General features: G+C 43.0%; 1 protein-coding gene across 4 annotated transcripts in view; it reads left to right on the plus strand.

Moving 5' to 3' along the window:
- KALRN (kalirin RhoGEF kinase) overlaps positions 1-18,152 on the plus strand; it is a 467,474-nt gene that overhangs the window by 199,588 nt on the left and 249,734 nt on the right. For all 4 annotated transcript variants that reach the window (XM_063400879.1, XM_063400874.1, XM_063400877.1 and 1 more), the window contains exon 6: positions 14,132-14,254. In XM_063400879.1, coding sequence (XP_063256949.1) covers positions 14,132-14,254 — 123 coding nt within the window. The remainder of the gene's footprint in view (positions 1-14,131; positions 14,255-18,152) is intronic.

Here is an 18,152-nt window from a genome sequence, read left to right on the forward strand (position 1 = left end):
CTGATTTCACTGCTGGAAGCACTTGATTTCTTTGATCTGTGCCATGTGCCATATATACAATTGCCTCCCAGGTTTCACATGAATTATTGGCTTACAATTGCTGAGAGAGGGATGTGTCCCAGGGAGTGAAAATGGCAAGCCAATGAGGAGAGTTCTGAGAAGGTGACAGAGGAACCTTTCATATGTGAGATGAATAAAAAACGAAGGAGTTCTGGGGAGGTGGTTAATTAGGACAGGGGAGGAGGCAGGAAGCACATTAAGAGGGGACAGAACCACAGTAAGATAACAATGAGAGCACATCTGAAGTACATATGCCCCATGTGCTCTTTGGCTATGAAAGGATTTGTTACTGAATGAATGGTATTTAGCAGTTACCAGTAATAATCATACAGGCATAATAATAATGGATTAGACATGGATTTTTCTATAGGATTTAGATTTCATTTAAGTTACATGAACACTGAATTGGTGTGCAGAACTCAGCATGCCCTGGATTTTTCATCTAAGTACTTACATCATGAATATCATAACAGCACAGTGAGTGAGCTCTGCAATAAGGAGCTTTCCTGGAGATTTTGAACATGGGGGACGTTGTTAGACCTGAGGTAAGCTCCATGAGATTTCTGCAATAAAAGGAGTCAATAAGCTTAGTGTCTTCTGCAGAGATATTTGACTGAGGGTCTAAGTGAGACTCATTTAAGCATGTTTTTTCATCCTTAGCCTATTTCAAATGTCTGTGCACAGAAAGGACGGGGCCTTTGGGGTACAGATACTGCCTGGGAAAGGCACTTAACTGGCTGTCCATGTTTGTGCACATCCATGTGTTTGCAGAGAACTTTATACAAAGAGTGACCAAGAATTTACTGCTGAGCATAAATGAAATCTCTTCCCCATAATTCCAGAAGAAGAGTTCTCAGAGGACCAAGTTGTTGGTGGTATCTACCCCTCTCAGCCCAAAGCAACTGCTTCTCACTTCAGGTGAAACAACTCCATTTCAGGTTAATTTTAGCTGTAGCCCTGACCTAGTTGCATTTTGGTGCTTGAGGTCTCCCTGAGCTGTCTGCTAAAAAGACAGAGGCCTGGTCTTGTAACACAGAAGGAGTTTCAGCTGCTCTTGAGCTCTCTGAAGGGCTCGAGGTCTCTACCAGAGCTCCCAGTGACAGCTCTGAGGGAGCTGGAGCAGTGTGGCACCCCCTGGTCCAGCTGCTGGCCCTGGCATCACCCTGCCCATGGCTGCCCACCCGTGGTAATGTGGCCATGTCCCCATCTGTCCGTGCTGGTGTCCCCATCCCAGGGCTCCAGGCATGTTAGCTCACACTTGCAGCATTATAGACAGCCTGATTTGCCAGGGCTTGCAATAGTCCTGATACATGAACAACGAGCTTTGAAACCAATTCCTGACACAGTTGGTTCTTATTTTTATTGTATAGAGTTAATATACAGATTTCTCCATTTATGGATCTGGAATAGACATTGCTCAAGAGTCTTTGAATTTAGTCAAAGTATTTTAAGTTGCCTTAACATCTTTGTCTTTTTTCATGCAATGTCTTTTTTCATTTTCTCAAACACAGCAAGTAGTGTCTGTTCTCTCCTGAAACCTTGTTTCCAAATCTGGAATATTCTCTCCCATGCTGCCAATGAGAAATGCTTTATTTTGTCATCTGAAGTTTCCCCTAGCATATGGTGCCTTTTTTTTACTGTAGAGATTTTCACTAGGCAACTGTTCATAAAATCAGGATTGGGATGCCAGTGTTGGGAAGGAAAGTCAGCTATCAGCCAAAATAAGCTGCCATGTAAACAGAAGGTCATCATCTCATCCCATGCTTTGTACTTAAGCCCACTCTGAAGCTAAAACAGCAGTGGGCAGGCCCCATGTTCAACATGAAGTGTTTGCTCTGACACATCATTTCTAATACAGGCAGAACACAGAAAATAAGTGCAGATAGGTCCCCGAGTTGCTAGATTGGCAGACACCATCTTACAGCATCAGATCATAAAGTGTTGGAAAGATGATATAGGTGATAAGGAAAGGAGGCTTGAATTGAGACTGAGCTGATGCATAAGCAATAAATAGTTGAGTGTGTGTTTTTATGACATCTAGCACAGTGAGGTCCTGAGTCTGACTGGGGTATTGGTTGTTTCCAACAAGAAAATGCAGATTTTCAGTTGAAAATGGCCCTTGGAGATGTAAGGGTATGGAAACATTCCTATGTAATACATATGTATATCCACAGAGGGGTTGGCTCGCTTTGGCATGTACTGGGAATATTCTGCTTCACTAAAGCTCTTCTGAGCAATAACTCTCCTGATAGCATCAATCAAAGACAGACAAAAGATCATCACGGGAAGTTCATATCAAAGGGGGAAACTGTACATCTATTCTTAAAAATCTGTATTTCCCGAGATGAACCTATGCCAGCTCTAATCACTTGTATTTAATTACTTCACACTTCCTAGAACAAAGGAGGCTCTAATAAACAGGTGACAATTGAAAGCATGTAGCAATAACTCTATTGTAGCAGGTTTTAATTAACTTTCAGTGTTTATTCAAATGTGTTCTTTATCATGTTTCTTTTCTGAGGCATTTTAAAATAATTGAATTTTTGCTATTGAATACTGCTTCTGCTTTGTCTTGAAGCACATCTGTGCTCACTGTCATGGGTAAGCCACTGTGAGGTGTTCTGATGCAGCTGGACAAACACTATGATGTTCTGAGGGTCTTTACTGATATTTTTTGGAAGCTCAGTGGTGGCATAACAGGGTCATGCATTTCCCATATTACTTGGTTTACCTGGTCTCAGATTTTTTTTTTTAACAAACCAAATAAAAGAGCAAAGTTTTCCTGGAAGCAGAAAAAAAATATTATAAGGAGGGGGTGTTTGTGCACAGAGTGTGTGTTGACAGTTCCTTGTGATGCTGTGAGTGTAGATGTCATGTGCTAAAGAGATTTCATAGTGGGATCTGCACCTTCCCTTTCGGTGGCTCTGAGAGTGGCAGCTCAACAGTGTCAAACCTGCCATTTCCATCACCTGGCCATGGACACCAAAGAATCACTGGGGGACTGTGGGGACAAATCTTCAGCATCTGTAACAATAAATCACTTGCAAAGCCCTTCATCTTTCGGAGGAGGATGACTCCTGCATGGCCTGCGTCTCTCAGTTCAGAGCCTGCCTGCTGGCACACGCCGTCTTTGCAGGCTGCAGCTCTGAATTAAAGATGCAGCGAGCTGACATCTGCTCCCTTTAATCGGAAGTCACCTTCTGACAGGTTGCTAATGCCATCCACAATTTGTTGGCCCCAGTCTAAAGTGAAGAGTTGTCGGAGCAGGAAGTAATCGTGGTGGGCTCTGTGGGAGGTGTTCATTACTTTGACCACTGCTGGTCACACTTATTAAGATCCTGTTCTTGGTACCTGTAAGAAAAAAAAAACAACCACTAGATTTTTGCAAGATCAGGAGATCATTATATAACTTTTTAACTTTCCTCAAAGCACAAACAGAGCTCATTTCTGCTAATTGGACTGTAAAAGAAAAAAAGTCCTCATTATTAGCGATGTTCCAAAGGAGCCTGTGGTTTTTCCACCATGTCAGTCTTGTATCCTGCATTTTCCTATTTGTCAGTCAAGACCAAGGGGGTCTTCCCTTGTATGCCAATAGCACTGTGAATATTTGCTTCTCTGCCTTTCCATCCACCATGAGAAAGCTCAGGGACAAAGCTTAATAACCATAGGACAAATTCACAAGTACACACCAACTGCTTTGTGCTGCCCCTACTACTGCAAGCAGCTACAAACCCCATTTTGCCATCTGGTTTGAGGAAGTGTGGGATTGTCTTGCCTGCTGAGCAGAGCAATGCAGGGATTGGGGTAAATATATACATCACAAATTCTGTTCCCTGTGGATGTTATTCTAGTGGTGAATGTCACCTTCCATTGCTGTAGCCATCACTTCTTTCTCTATGCCAAAGGGGCAGGACCCTTTTGTCGCCTCATATTGACATTTCTGTTTCTCCTGCAACAAGTCTGCTGCTGGCTCAACAGCTCTGACGGCACAAACTTCCTCCCTTAACACTTCCACGACCCGAGTTCAGACTCCAGAGGCAGAGAACACAAGAATCTTCTGAAGGCATTTGTAGTAATTTTTCAGATGTGGACAGCTGTCCATCAGGAAGGGCAATCATCTGCCATTGATTTCTGTTGAGCTGGATTGGCACTGGAGCAGCAAAATTAAGTGCAAAGGATGCACAGTTCGAAGCTAAAATTGGGAATTGAACCCCACAGGGGTTACCTGCCTTGCCTCCTGTCGCACAGGAAGCCTGTCCTGTGGTGGGAGTCCCGATCTGAGGTGTAAAATAAACATCTCAGTGCTTTCCTTCTTTCTCTATCAATTCATCCTGCCCTGTGCTGCCAGATACGGTGGGGGTTTTTCTTTTATTGGTAGGTGAATCTATTGCCTCCCCAGCACTTGGAATCGAGCCTGATCTCTTTGATGGGGATATAAACACACCGCCAGTGCCTCCCTCCGCTGCTGCAGCTCGGGAGGAGGAGGCGCTGCGCGTTTCCGTGGCTGAGCGCGCCCTGTGGCACAGTCACAGCGCCCGGGGCCGCTCTGTGCCGCTGACACTGCAGCATCCACACAACCCTGACCCCTCAGAGGGAGGGCACAGCACTGCCCGGGAGGGCACAGCACTGCCGGGCCCTGGCGCGGTGCCTGCCCCGTGTTCCCTGTTCCCGGCTGCCCGCCCGCCGTGGCCGTGAGGAAGCGGCTCCGCAGCCGCCGCGGCCGGGGCTGGAACAGGGTGTGCTCTGCTATTTGGAGTTTCCTGCTGCCGACACTGGATACGCAGTTACTATTCCTCCTGCTTCCTCCTTGAACATGAGAATGGGTCCAAAAATAATTGAAGGCAGTATGTTCTGATGGAATATTTTCACATTTGCTGAAATTTCCTCTTCCTTTCGCTTGCCAATTTTGATAGGGAGCATTTTGAGACTGTTTCAGCATCTCCGACTTGGCACCGCTGGAAGGCACAGGAATGCCCCCCGATCAGTAAGGTGCAAAAAGGAGTTTTGGCACCTGAATATAGACTTAAAACTAATTTTTAAAGATGATTATAGCATGTTTTAACCACAAAATTCTGATTTAGCTGATGGAGATGACAAGACCCAAATGCTCTAGAGGGCAACAAAGCCCACACTTCTAGAAAAAGATGAGAAAGCTGTTATTTTTTATTTACTACTTTGATCCACAAAAAGATTAGGTGGTATGAGACTAGCTGTCAGGAAATAATGTAATTAAGCTGTACATGAGGTTCAAAGACTTACTGTGCAGAATCTTTCAGATGTAGCCACGTGATTGTTTCTAAATTAATGTCTTCCTGGCCTGGCTGAAATGCTTTCAATGGCCCACACTTGGGAGAGCTTGGGGTCTTAAATTACCCTTCATATCTATTTATAGGGAACAGATAAAGGTAGGTGAACAGCTGAGAGGTTGTCTTCTCTGGATCTGGTGAGGGTTGAAGCAGAAAAACCAGGATCATGGTCTGTGGATAGCTTCCAGAACTGTCAGTGTCATTTTAAACCAGGTGGCTCTGACTTTTCTTCTTACAAATCGTGCACATTACAGAGAAACTAACTCAGAAATGTTCTTGAACCCTCATGTCTTGCAAGATCCCTGTGTATTATTTGGCACCAGAGTCGTGGATGCCTCATGTCCTGCACAGGTGCTGAAGAGGTGCCACAGACAAAACAGTCTTGAATTGAAGAATTTTGCTGGGTTTAAAGCTTATGAACACAAACTTTTGATCCTGATTTGGGTGTTGAAAGGAAAAAGCAGGACACATTGCCATGAACACCTTCTTTTTGCCGGCTTAAATTTCCCTCATTTTTGTCTTGGTTTATACCCAGTCCATTAAAAGTTTCTTTGGTGGGCAGTGGGGCATGTCAGGGATAATCTTCATAATTAACACAGGAGTTTGTTTTTGCGGCTGTTACAGCTATTCTATGATTCTTATTTTTTTTTTCTGCTGTTGTTCCTTAGAGTTCCTGCTCTGACATGGGCCACTTGTCCCTCGGGTGTGACCCCACAGTGTCTCCAGCACAGTGTCCCTCAGCAGTCCTCCTTTTCTTTCCCTAACAGCTTGTACCCGGATGTTCTCTGGCATGGCTCATGTGCTGCCATGTGGTGGTTCTCCCTCATGGGGCCTCTCCCAGTGCCAGAGCTGGCAGGAGATGGGTGGTGGCAGCTCAGGACCCCCTGAAGGCCACTTGTGACATCCAGGGGCACTGCTGAGGGGACAAGGAGAGCCAGTGCCAGCTGCAGAGCCACCTGTGCCCCCTCACCACTGCCTGCCCTCCCAGCTCCACAGGTCTTCCAAGGGGAAACACTGAACTCGTTGATTTATGGGATGGGGTAGGGCGAGGTTGCTGCCTCAAAGACCAATGGAAAGCTGATGTCCTCCTCTTTCCATCTGTGCAGAGATCCCAGCACCACACACCAAGCACCTTGACCTGTCAGGTGTTTAAAGCTGTGGATGCACCCAGCTGCATCTCTGGCCTCAGACACGCGTGGGTTTGGTAGGGGAAATGCCACGATTCTGGTGCAAACCAGCAAACATCTGTCTGGCTGTTGTGTTCTTAGTGGCAGCTCTTTGGAGTAACAGGAATGTCACACGTTCAGCCAGGAATAGAACCAGGGTCTATAACAAAGTCACCAAACTCCTACAGCATTTTCAACTGAATGAAAATTTCTTCTGAAAACTGAGAGGAAGATCCCCATCTGGGGGGGAAATTTTCCTAATTTACACTGTGTTTTCCATTCATGTAGCTGTTGTCTATCTTTTAGTATTATATTTTCTATTCAACCAATGAATTAATTTCCACTTAGACAGCAGATGATCTGTGCCCAGAAAAGGCCATTTCCATTTAAGGAACAGAAAATCCTTTCCAGGAATGCCTGAGTGTTTGATGTTAGTAAGTGTGGTGGAAAGGTGCAATATCTCAAAAAGCAAGCAAACAATGCAGACATATAAAATACACCCAGATGTCATCAGCTGTATTTATGTGTTCAGGATCTGTAATTTTCTCCCACCTTCAACAGTAAAACTCTTACTTCTCTATTCAACATTGTAGGAATCACGTGCCTTACTTTGTGCATGGCTGTGGCTTGATGTGTGTCAGAAAAAAATAGACAGATCTCTTACTCTGGCATTTAGTAGGAACATTCAGTGTGAGTATGTTGGAAGTGGTGCTCTGCTATAAATACAAAGCTATTTGTCACGTCACACATCTCACTAATTTTTTAGTGGGTTGACAGTTGGGCCCATTGTCTGGAATAATTTAATGTGCCGTAGCCTTACTTACTGTACTCCATGAATCATATACACAGATATTCATAATGGAAAAACTGTGTTCACGCAGCGTTGAGGTTTACACAAATACAGCTGTGGGTCTGAATCTTCAGCTGGTGTAAATTGGCCTCGCTGGAACGACACCAATTTATCCTGGCCATGGACTGCGCCGAGCACATGTGAAAGGGAAAGATCTGGCAGAGGCATTGGCTTGTCCATCACCATCTGTAAACACGAGACAAACACAAAAACAAACACAGCGATGTATTTAGGCCCTGGCTTAGCAGAGCATTTAGATGTATGCAGTTCTATTTTAAAGCTACAAGTGCTTTGATTTAATTAGGGCTGTATTTATAAAGTGGCAAAGGGAATTACAGCAGATTGGATTTTTTTTTGTTGTTATTGAAAAGATTTTCATAAAATTTGTTGATTCACGAAAAGAAAATTAAATGTGCTATCAAAGTGTTCTTTAAGTTCAAATGTTTTTCTGGGGCCAATTCCCTCCTACCTGAGAAGAGCCATTTTCCTGGTCACTGTGGAGGTACCCAGCCCACTGTAAGGGCCCTGTGCTCCTTCACAAATGTATTGCACTTCTGTTGGCCTTTCCCAGACATTCAGGTCACCTAGACAAATGGCTGGTTCCAATTAAACTGTAGTTTGGATTCTAGTCTGGGGGAGTTTCTTGATTGTCTCTTGTAAAGTTAGCTCACATGCAAATCTTTCCTGGATCATGCCCTTGAATGTCAGTGTAGACTGTGTGTGTGCCACAAATCTGTTCTCAGTATTCTTTTTGTTCAAATACTGGCTAAATTCAATTGCAAAAGATGTGAGAAATATGCCTTGATTTTTGTTTAATTGAGTTGTTGTGAATACTTGAACTCTCTTAATGAGATAGGAATAGACCTTGTAGCTGGAAACTCTGTAAATCTCAAGAGAGGGACTCTGGCAGTTACTGTTCTGTGTGTATTATTTTGTTTATATTGTGGAAACATATAACAATGAATTTGCTTAGCTGTAGATGCTCTCAGAGTGGAACTTTCCACTTTCTGTTGTAGATTCAGTTTAACTCTGGCTGGACAGTTTTGAAAATACAAAATGCACGTGGACTCCTGAATGGACCTCTCTTTAATAAGCAATGTATGCTCACCTCCAGCATTTCCCAACCAGGGAATCATGGATATTAAGTCCCTTAATGGTTGGTAAAGGTATTTGATAAAACAGATTTATTCTTCGAAGACCTTAAGTGGCTACAGAGCTTGCCTTGAAAAAAATTATGGAATCCACAGATTGGAGGAGAGTGGAAAGAACTAATCTATTTGGGATTTCGTCTGGCATATAATTAGTGATCTCCCTCTCCACGACAACAGGCAAGGCATTCTTTTAGATCAACATTTTTTGTCTCTTTGTTAGCAGCATGTGGAGGCATAGTGAAAGAATGCATTTATAACCACCTGGATTTCAAAACCCTGCCTCGTGTTTTCCCTAAGTGCTCTTGAACTTGCTCTTATTCAGAACATCACCCGAGTTGTGCTTGTCAGAGCAAATCACATAAACACTACTGGTCTTTGTCAGTATTTGTGCAGGGAACTACCAAGAGAAAAGATAGTGAGGTAAAGCAGAAGGTACTGACGTTGATCCAGCAGCTGTTGCTCTCCCATTTTTATATCTCCTTTTCTAGAACTGATGCCAGAAGCACTGCACAAGTTATCCTAAATGATGTCAGCTGGAGTATTTCCAAAAAAGAAATAAAATCAGCATTTCACAAAGTCCTTAGGGGTAGTCCTTAGGATCTTAGTTGGGACTGAAAGATATCCATGATCTAAAACAGTGCAGAGAAAGTCTGTTTATCTTAAGAAGCTTCCGAAGAGCTGGGCTGTAGTAAAACAAACAGCACAAGAGACAATGACTCCACCTGGCCACCGTGGAAAAGGTTTAACACCTGGGAGAACTTCTTTAACTTGGAGGGAAATATTGACCTAAGAGAAAATGTGTATAAAGTGGACATAGACCTTGTGCAGATCAGACAGTACGTGAAGGGCTCAGTAACAGGAGCAGGAAGTTTTTGGGATTGCTTCTCATAGGAGGAGCTGAGCTGCAGCACTTCACCAGTCTTCAGGTGGAGCTTCACCAAAGGGAAATTTTATCCTGTGGTGGGCTGCCAAAAGCACTGATTGGACTTAACCTGAATGTCCCTTTGGAACCATTTTCTTTTTATATATCCTATATTGTTCTTCAAGATGACATGGCTATAATGGTTATCATTCTGCCCTTAATTAACCATGAGTTTGATATTTACGGCTCAGAACTTAGAGGGAAGATGATTTGCTACAAGCCAGTTCATAATTAATTCCAGCCTTAGTATAGTGTCCAATAGATTTGGGATTTATTATTTCCAGCATGTATAAACAATTTCATTAATAAATACACTCAGTTCACTGGCTGCCAAGGCCATGGGGGCTGTAATCCTCCCCTCAATACCACTGGCACAGGGTGTGCTGCCAGCCGTGTGCTGGGCACGTCAACCTGTGGTGCTCTGCACCACTGTGTTCAGAATCCAGAGCTAATGCTCCTCAGCAAGCACTGACAAAAGCCAGAGAGCAGAGGTTTTATCTGCAATTATGTTATAAATCTCATTTCAGCTGATGTAGAGCTGGACTGTGCACAGCCTGCATTCATGCTGTTCCGTATCCCTGTGTTTCTTGTCTGCTCTCAAACAGCTGTTCTCACCCTGTACTCACTGGCCTGCCAGATGTTCCAAATCCAGGGAAATGTTCACATTCTCCCTCTGTAGGACTTATTCATGGCCAGCTTGAGACCTGCTGTTTGGTCTAACACTTAACCTGGATTTTCTAGTAACTCATCAACTATGATGACAAAACATGAGGTTAAGGACTCATTGTTGCCAGCAGGACTGTTGCTGGAGATGTGATCTGATACCCTAATCTCAAGTGAAGTTGCCTCAAGACCACATCTGTAATAATTAGTGGTGCATATGTGATCACTAGTGAGGCTAGATTCCTTACAATGCATGGGGAAGAGACCCTTTGGATCGATCTTAGTTCTTCTGACCCTCATAAAAGGCTAATTTCCTTAATTAAACATAGCACTTAACATTCTTCAGCATATGCATTCAATTTTCTCTATGCATTGTTAGAAATGGGAGTACAAGCGATAATCACACTGAAAGTTTATCTTCTTTTTTAAGTGTGCTTCACCTCTCCCCCTGCTCCTCAGTCACTGGAAAACTCCAAATTACTTAACTGGCCTCCAGATTATCTGCAGCAATGTGGAGAAGTGCCAGTCCGGGAGACATTGAGGACAGTTGGTTCACGAGTTTTTAGTGATGTAATGTCCAATCTTAGTTATTCTGTGCTGCTGTTTAGTGTGAATTCATGACTGCAGGAGTGATTAGAAGGCTTGAGAGCAGAATTATTTCACTGGCAGTCAGCAAGACTCCAACTAAGAAGTAAGTCACAGGAATAATTAAAGATCCATTAATTTTGTGATAGTCACTAGACTAAGTTTGTTGAGAGAGTCTTTTCATGGATGAGATGAGATCAATTGATACAGTGCAGTATAGCAATGTCAGAGTGACACAGAAAATCTTTCCTGAGACACTCTATCTGACTTAAACTGATCTCACGGGCACATTCTCCACTCTTTGATATTTATTTTATTAAAAGATCATTCCTTTGACAGGGAAACTGCTTTGTCAAAGGATCTTTAACATTTTTCCAGGAGCTCACATTAGCCTCTCAAAACTGGGGCAGTCCTTGCAGGGTTGAGAGAAATAGCAGTTGTTGGGTCATTGCCACGGTCACATCCGTAATGGTGCGTTTTAATTAAACAAACGAGGCAGCACACTCGCTTCAGGAACACAGGAAGCATCAGAGTTTCTCATGTGGAAAACAAGTTTCACTTGAAAGCTTTCAGGAAATATTGCTGGTAATATGGGCCAGGCCAGGCAATGTTGACAGACCTATGGAAACCTCCTGGCCACACATTGAAACTCTCACGGCACCATCACAACTCACATTTCATTTTCAGAGCCTCAACTTGGAGTCACAGTATCATGAAAAAATTGTTGAAGACCATTTTAGAGTGTTTGGTCAAAGAGAAAAGTTTGAAAACACAATCCATTGTATCTCAAAAGCAAATAAGACCCCATTTTTAGGTATTTCTTTATTTAAATTGCATGATTGTCAAGGAAATCTTGTGACCTGTGGTACTGTGTAATACTTGCAGATCTCATCATAGAGGTCTAATGCTCACTGTTACTCAAAATCCTCAAAGGACATCCTTTAAACTGTTGTTATATATTTCAGTTGATTTAACAAGACAAAAAAAAAGACAAATCATCTCTTAAACTTCCTTTCTTTTTCTTAATAGTTTATTATTTTACATTAAAAGGGAGAAGCATGGTTTAACTTAAGCTAGATTCTCATCCGGCAATATGTGTATAGATTAGATAAAGGAAATGCTCCCTATCCACAGAACAATAGATTACTTGTTTAAATTACTTGTCTTAAAAAGATCCTGATTCGGCTTTGCTGAGCATAAAATATTAAATTTACTGTTTATTTTTAGTGGATTCCTGCCAACTTTCTTCTCCCTGACTGTCTTTAGATTGTTTAAAACATAAAAAAAAATGTTCTCATCAAACATATATCTACTTACAAGAAATCTCTGTTGGTCTTTCCGCAGAGACATAAAATCTTGATGTTAGGACATTAACTTTGTTGTTATGGAATTTTCCTTTATTACCTTTATGTTTTTCTTGCCATTTTTTTTTCCTTTAAGCCCACAAGTGTGGCAAATTATGTTGTGCTAATGTTGCTTATTAAACCTTCATAAAGCAAGAAAAAGGAATCCAATGAGGAAGCTTTAAATGTCTCTTCAGGTGTAGTAGGTAGTTTCATTCTGTTTAATTGGCAATAATGTTTGAAAACTCTGACCTCATCCTTGCAAAAATTTTGTTACTTGTATTTCCTGAAAAAATGGTGATAGGCCTGATCAGCTCCACTGGTGGAAATGAGAAGGTATAGGTGTCTTTGATATTCCTTTAGACTTGCATCTTTGTGGCTTGGATTTGGATTTTAGGACTATTTATCAACAGAAAATACAAGACTGATGTAGACTCTATAGCTGCACGTGTATTTTCAAAAATAAAAGATTAAGAAGTCAGGCGTATGTGACAGCTTTTTGGGACCAGGTCGGTGTAGCCTGTCTGGTGACACTTGGAATGTTTATTTGCCTTTTGCTGAGAGGGATATTCAGTGTTGTTTTTGCAAATCCCCTCCACACAGCAGAGCACGCCCGTGCTGGATGGAGTGCTCAGCATGAAATGTTGTTTTTACTGCAGGAATCTCAGGTGACCCATGCAGGGCCTTTTCTCTCCTCCCTGGAGCATCATCTCCAGGGAATGGGGAGCTGACCCTGAGCAGCTACAGCAGCAGAGCAGTGGGCTCTGAGTGCTCTTTGGCTTTCACAGGTCACAATCTGTTATGCAGGGCTAAAAAACAAACCAGCTTTTTATTGGAGAACATGGAGATGTCATAACAAAGATCTGGACTGATCTTTTGACCCCAAGGTGGTTACTTAGAAGCTGAATCGCTGCCTTTTTACCTTAAAACACTTTCTGTAACACCAGGGACTGAACTGACCTGACCTCTGCAGCCTCTGTAATTAGCTTTCCTTTTTGATAATGAATTAATGAGTTAGGGGGGTTTAGTTATTATTATGATGATGATGAAAGAGTCGTTATTAATGGACAGTTCCCCAGGTTACTGGATGGAGATAAGGGAACATGGTTTTAAAGGGATCCTGGAAAAAAAAAAAAAAAAAAAAAAAAAAAGTTTTCAGAAAAGAAGAGATTTGAGATTGCCATTGCCTGCAGAGCTGTAGTCAGGAGTAAAGAATGGAAGGTTCTCACTTGGAATGCATTTAGTCTCTAACACAACACAGAACAAGCTAAAACATAAATGCACTATCTCCTAGCTGACTTTTGACAGCTTATAATGAATGAATGTGCTGCAGATTGAAATGTCACACTGACGTGCTTCTGAATAAGAAATGAGTTTCATCAGCTTTATTCAATATATTTCTATCTGTATCTGAAGTACTGAACAATCCATTTTGCTTGGGAATACATTTGGAAGTGGAAGAAGTTGAAATGTGTGCTCTCTATAGATATTAATAAAATTCTTTTTTTTCTTTTTTTCTCTTCATTCCCAAAAATAATAAGTGGGAGATAGGCTGGGTTCTGGCTTCGAACTTGGAAAGATCTAGGAAATGAAAATGTAGGAATTCAATTGGCTATTTTAATGTAATATTTGGAAACTTTATGTATAGATAAAAAAAGAAAGGGGTTTGAGAAAATCGCATTGGTAATATTTGTAGAATGTTTGGTCCATTTGTGAATGAAAAGTACTTTATGAATTGCTAGATCTTTGGTCAATGAAGCAGTCCCTGATTATAGTTCTATACATGAAATTCCCATTACTTATAGGAAAAGGCCGTGGGATCAAGCTTATTGAGGAACATGTTTAATAATTTTTTTTAACAGAATGAGCTGTCATTCTGTTAATATTAAAATTTGGTGATAGCTTCAGTGCTCCCATAGCTCAAAACGAGTTTATTTTAATGAGAATCATAGGTGAGATGATTTTGGCCGTGTTGCACACTCATCTATCTCAGAAGAGGATTTTTATATTTTACACTGTCTCTCACTGTTTCCCTCCTTGTCTAACTCTGTTTTTCCCCTCTCTCTCTTGGGTGAACCCCTCTAGATGTTCGACTGGATCAGCCACAACAAAGAGCTGTTCCTGCAGAGTCACACGGAGATCGGTGTGAGCTACCAGCACGCCCTGGACCTGCAGACACAGCACAACCACTTCGCCATGAACTCCATGGTGAGCTGGGGACACTGCGAGCGTGCGGGAGGGAGAGAGGGGCAGCACAGGAGGAGGAGAGGGGCAGCACAGGAGGGAGAGAGGGGCAGCACAGGAGGAGGAGAGGGGCAGCACAGGAGGGAGAGAGGGGCAGCACAGGAGGAGGGAGAGGGGCAGCACAGGAGGAGGAGAGGGGCAGCACAGGAGGAGGAGAGGGGCAGCACAGGAGGAGGAGAGGGGCAGCACAGGAGGAGGAGAGGGGCAGCACAGGAGGAGGAGAGGGGCAGCACAGGAGGGAGAAAGGGGCAGCACAGGAGGAGGAGAGGGGCAGCACGGGAGGAGGAGAGGGGCAGCACAGGAGGAGGAGAGGGGCAGCACAGGAGGAGGAGAGGGGCAGCACGGGAGGAGGAGAGGGGCAGCACAGGAGGAGGAGAGGGGCAACACAGGAGGAGGAGAGGGGCAGCACAGGAAGGGAGAGAGGGGCAGCACAGGAGGAGGAGAGGGGCAGCACAGGAAGGGAGAGAGGGGCAGCACAGGAGGAGGAGAGGGGCAGCACAGGAGGAGGAGAGGGGCAGCACGGGAGGAGGAGAGGGGCAGCACGGGAGGGAGAGAGGGGCAGCACAGGAGGGAGAGAGGGGCAGCACGGGAGGGAGAGAGGGGCAGCACAGGAGGAGAGGGGCAGCACAGGAGGGAGGAGAGGGGCAGCACAGGAGGAGGAGAGGGGCAGCACGGGAGGGAGAGGGGGCAGCACAGGAAGGGAGAGAGGGGCAGCACAGGAGGAGGAGAGGGGCAGCACAGGAGGGAGAGAGGGGCAGCACAGGAGGGAGAGGGGGCAGCACAGGAGCCACCCCCAGTGCACAGGGGACCTGTGAGAGGGGATTTAGGGAGGGTCAGGCTGGCTGTGGCAGCAGCACAGTGTTCTCTGTCCAGCCACACACTGATGTATGGTAACTCCCTTGACTAAAGAGCAGCACATCCCTGCAGAGTTTGTTTCCATTTTGGAGGGCAAATACAATATTTTTTTAAGTTTTAGACATTTCTTTGACTGGGAATTAATGAGAGCTGTAGGATGCACTTTAATAATTTATACTTCTCTCTCCACACCCTGCTAAGGTACTTTTCAAAACCTTGAAAAGGAGACACTAATAAAGCTGTCAGTTGTGGCCACAGTGGGATTTTGCTTTTTTCAGTTGTTAATTGGTCAGAACTTTTGAATGCAACTCAATTTACCTTTCTTTCTCAAAAAAGAAAAATCACCATTATACCTGTATAAGTGCTTTGCTCATTTTCTTATTCTTCCCAGACAGAAGGTATTTATCTTGGAATCTGCCCCGCTTTCAGCACAGAGATGAGGACAGAACGTATTGATGTTTTGATAATTGCAGTGGGACAGAAGAATGTTTGTATACCCCCTGCTGCAGGTGCACAGGGCAGAGCTGAGCCCTCCCTGAGCCCTCTCTGTCACTGCAGCAGAGCCTGCCCTGAGCAAACCTGTCCAGCAGGTGAACTCCCCCTGCAGTGCATGGGGCACCGCAGGGTGGCTGAAGCTGCAGGTGGGAGTCACTGCAGAGCCACACCTGCTCTGCTGCCCAGGGCAGGGCACTGGAGAGCAGCTGTCTGAAATGGCAAAAAGAAATCCTGGCTACACCGGGGAGTTAAAGACCCCACACTTCTTTCATGAGGTTACAGGCATTAACCCTGGGATTCTGGCCAAATTCCAGGTCAGGTAATTAACTTTTGTGCCCTGAGTTCCACAGGCAGCTTCCACCTAGCTCGCAATTCCCCACTTAAAGCACCGTGCCTCCCTGGGGCATTGCATAACAGTGGGAGATGAGAAATGTTTATAATGCCTGCTAATGTGTTTATTGTGATTATATCTGAGCAGAGCACTGAAAACCAGGCTTTAGGCACCTGATAGTTAAACTTGCCATCACAGTGCCATCTAGCAAACTCCAGGAAAACACTGCTGCCATATAACACTGCTGCTCTCAGAGTAAAGTAAACCTCTCAACAAGTAAATGTGTCCTGGAGGTTAGTGCATTACAATTAATTTGACTTATGAAAGATGCAAATTTGGTCATAATTCTTCAGAAATACCATTAGAGGAGTCAGGAGCTCCCTTTATCCTTTTTTGTGGTACCACAAAAATACCGCAAAATATGGTAATGTAAAATAATATTGTCTGGTAGTATTTTCTTTCTGGGAGTTAGGCTTGGAAAGAGATCATTGCTGTTTATAGAAAATTAATGATCTTGCTAGAAATTTGATTTATAATTTACCCGGATGTTTTCACATGCAATACATCAGCATGTAAAACTGTTGGATTGAGAATAGCTCAGCTGTTTATTACTCAGAAGTATGAGTAATAAAATAATGAAATCTTGAGGCACTTTTTTTGATTGTGAGGCTTGGGCTTTTTTTATGGTACTGAATTTTGTTTTGTATTGTTAATACATTAAAATCAGTATCAGTGGAGATCTGGAGGAGGACAAAGTAGCTAAAGATGGCTGTATTTTAGGAGAGAAAAAGCCTACAAACTTCAGTGAAACTTGGATCAGACCTTGGATCTCTAAGGTGTTTAGTTTTGAATGTGTTTGTTGTTTGGGTTTTGTTTTTTTTTCTTTACACCGTGCCTAGTGTCCTTTAAGCCTGGCATAACTAATAATAATTAAAACACAGTTTTCAGTTCCCCTAATGTTTACTGGTTCATGCTTTTTGTTGCATGACCTTCCTATACATCTCTATAGGCATGCTGTGACCAAAGCTCCTTTTCGGTAAAACAATTTGCTACTCTGTTTGTTACAATAATAATTCTTCCTGTTAAATGATCAATGTGGGATGTGGGGAAATCATATATTTGAGGTAATAAACTCTAGAGTGGTATTTTTCTTTCAAATAAGGAGCATAGATTATTTTTTTCCTGTGATTCGAGGCAGTGCTTGTTTTCACTTCAGTTTCAAAATAAATTGTTACTCTTTATCACAGCTGTATAATGTTTATACTGAAGCAATAATACTTTTCACAAAGATGAATATTTAACTCAGATCTTTTTCAAACAATATCAATAATCTAATGAATTCCCTAGAAAACAAAACCTCAGTGTTCCAGTGTGGCACAAAGCATAGAGGGTAGCTCTGCACTTGGATACCTGGTGTTTGTTCTGACTAAAGTTATTTGTATTTCCCTTGCCTGGAATTTTTTATGCCTGGATCTGATACCTTCCTTAAATTATGAGTTCCTGCTCTCTGCACACAAAAATGGGAGTGTTCAGTGCTGACACTGCTGCCTGTCCTGCTGCCAGGGAATTACACCACACAGAGACCCATGCTGTCCTAAATCACAATATTTTTCTAACATGTTACAATTATCATGTAAAGGCTAATAATGTCTGTTGAAAATTCCCAGTATCTGCTGGGTATTGGTGTCCCAGTACCATTCAATGAATTATATTTTTCTGTATGTAGGCTGAGCTGAAATACCATCCAGTATTACACAGGCTACATGTAATTGGTCTTGTTATAGAAGCTTAAAGGTCTTGAAGATATCTCATGAGGGTTTTTTTGTCACAGAAACTTTCTGCTTTGGATTTATGTGTTAGGTTCATTTCACATATAGTTTCTAAAGTCATACTAACACAGTGAAAACCTTGGGGTTTTTATTATTTTATTTTAAAGAAAAACCCTTCAGCAATCAAATTTCACTTTCAATTAATCTGCAGAACCCTCCTCTTGTAGCTCACCTTTGCTGGTTGCCACCACAGTATCTCACCCAGTCCTCTAGGAAATGAGATGAACACAGCCAGATTCCTTGCAGATTTATTGCTTTCCACTGCTCATTTTTCTTTTGTGAGTGTCAGGCACTCCTTTTATAAGTGTGTCACAAGGAAGTGTTGTCCCAGCCAGGCCTGGAGGGTTTAATT

The sequence above is a fragment of the Prinia subflava genome, chromosome 6 (assembly GCF_021018805.1).
Source record: "Prinia subflava isolate CZ2003 ecotype Zambia chromosome 6, Cam_Psub_1.2, whole genome shotgun sequence".
NCBI lineage: Eukaryota > Metazoa > Chordata > Aves > Passeriformes > Cisticolidae > Prinia > Prinia subflava.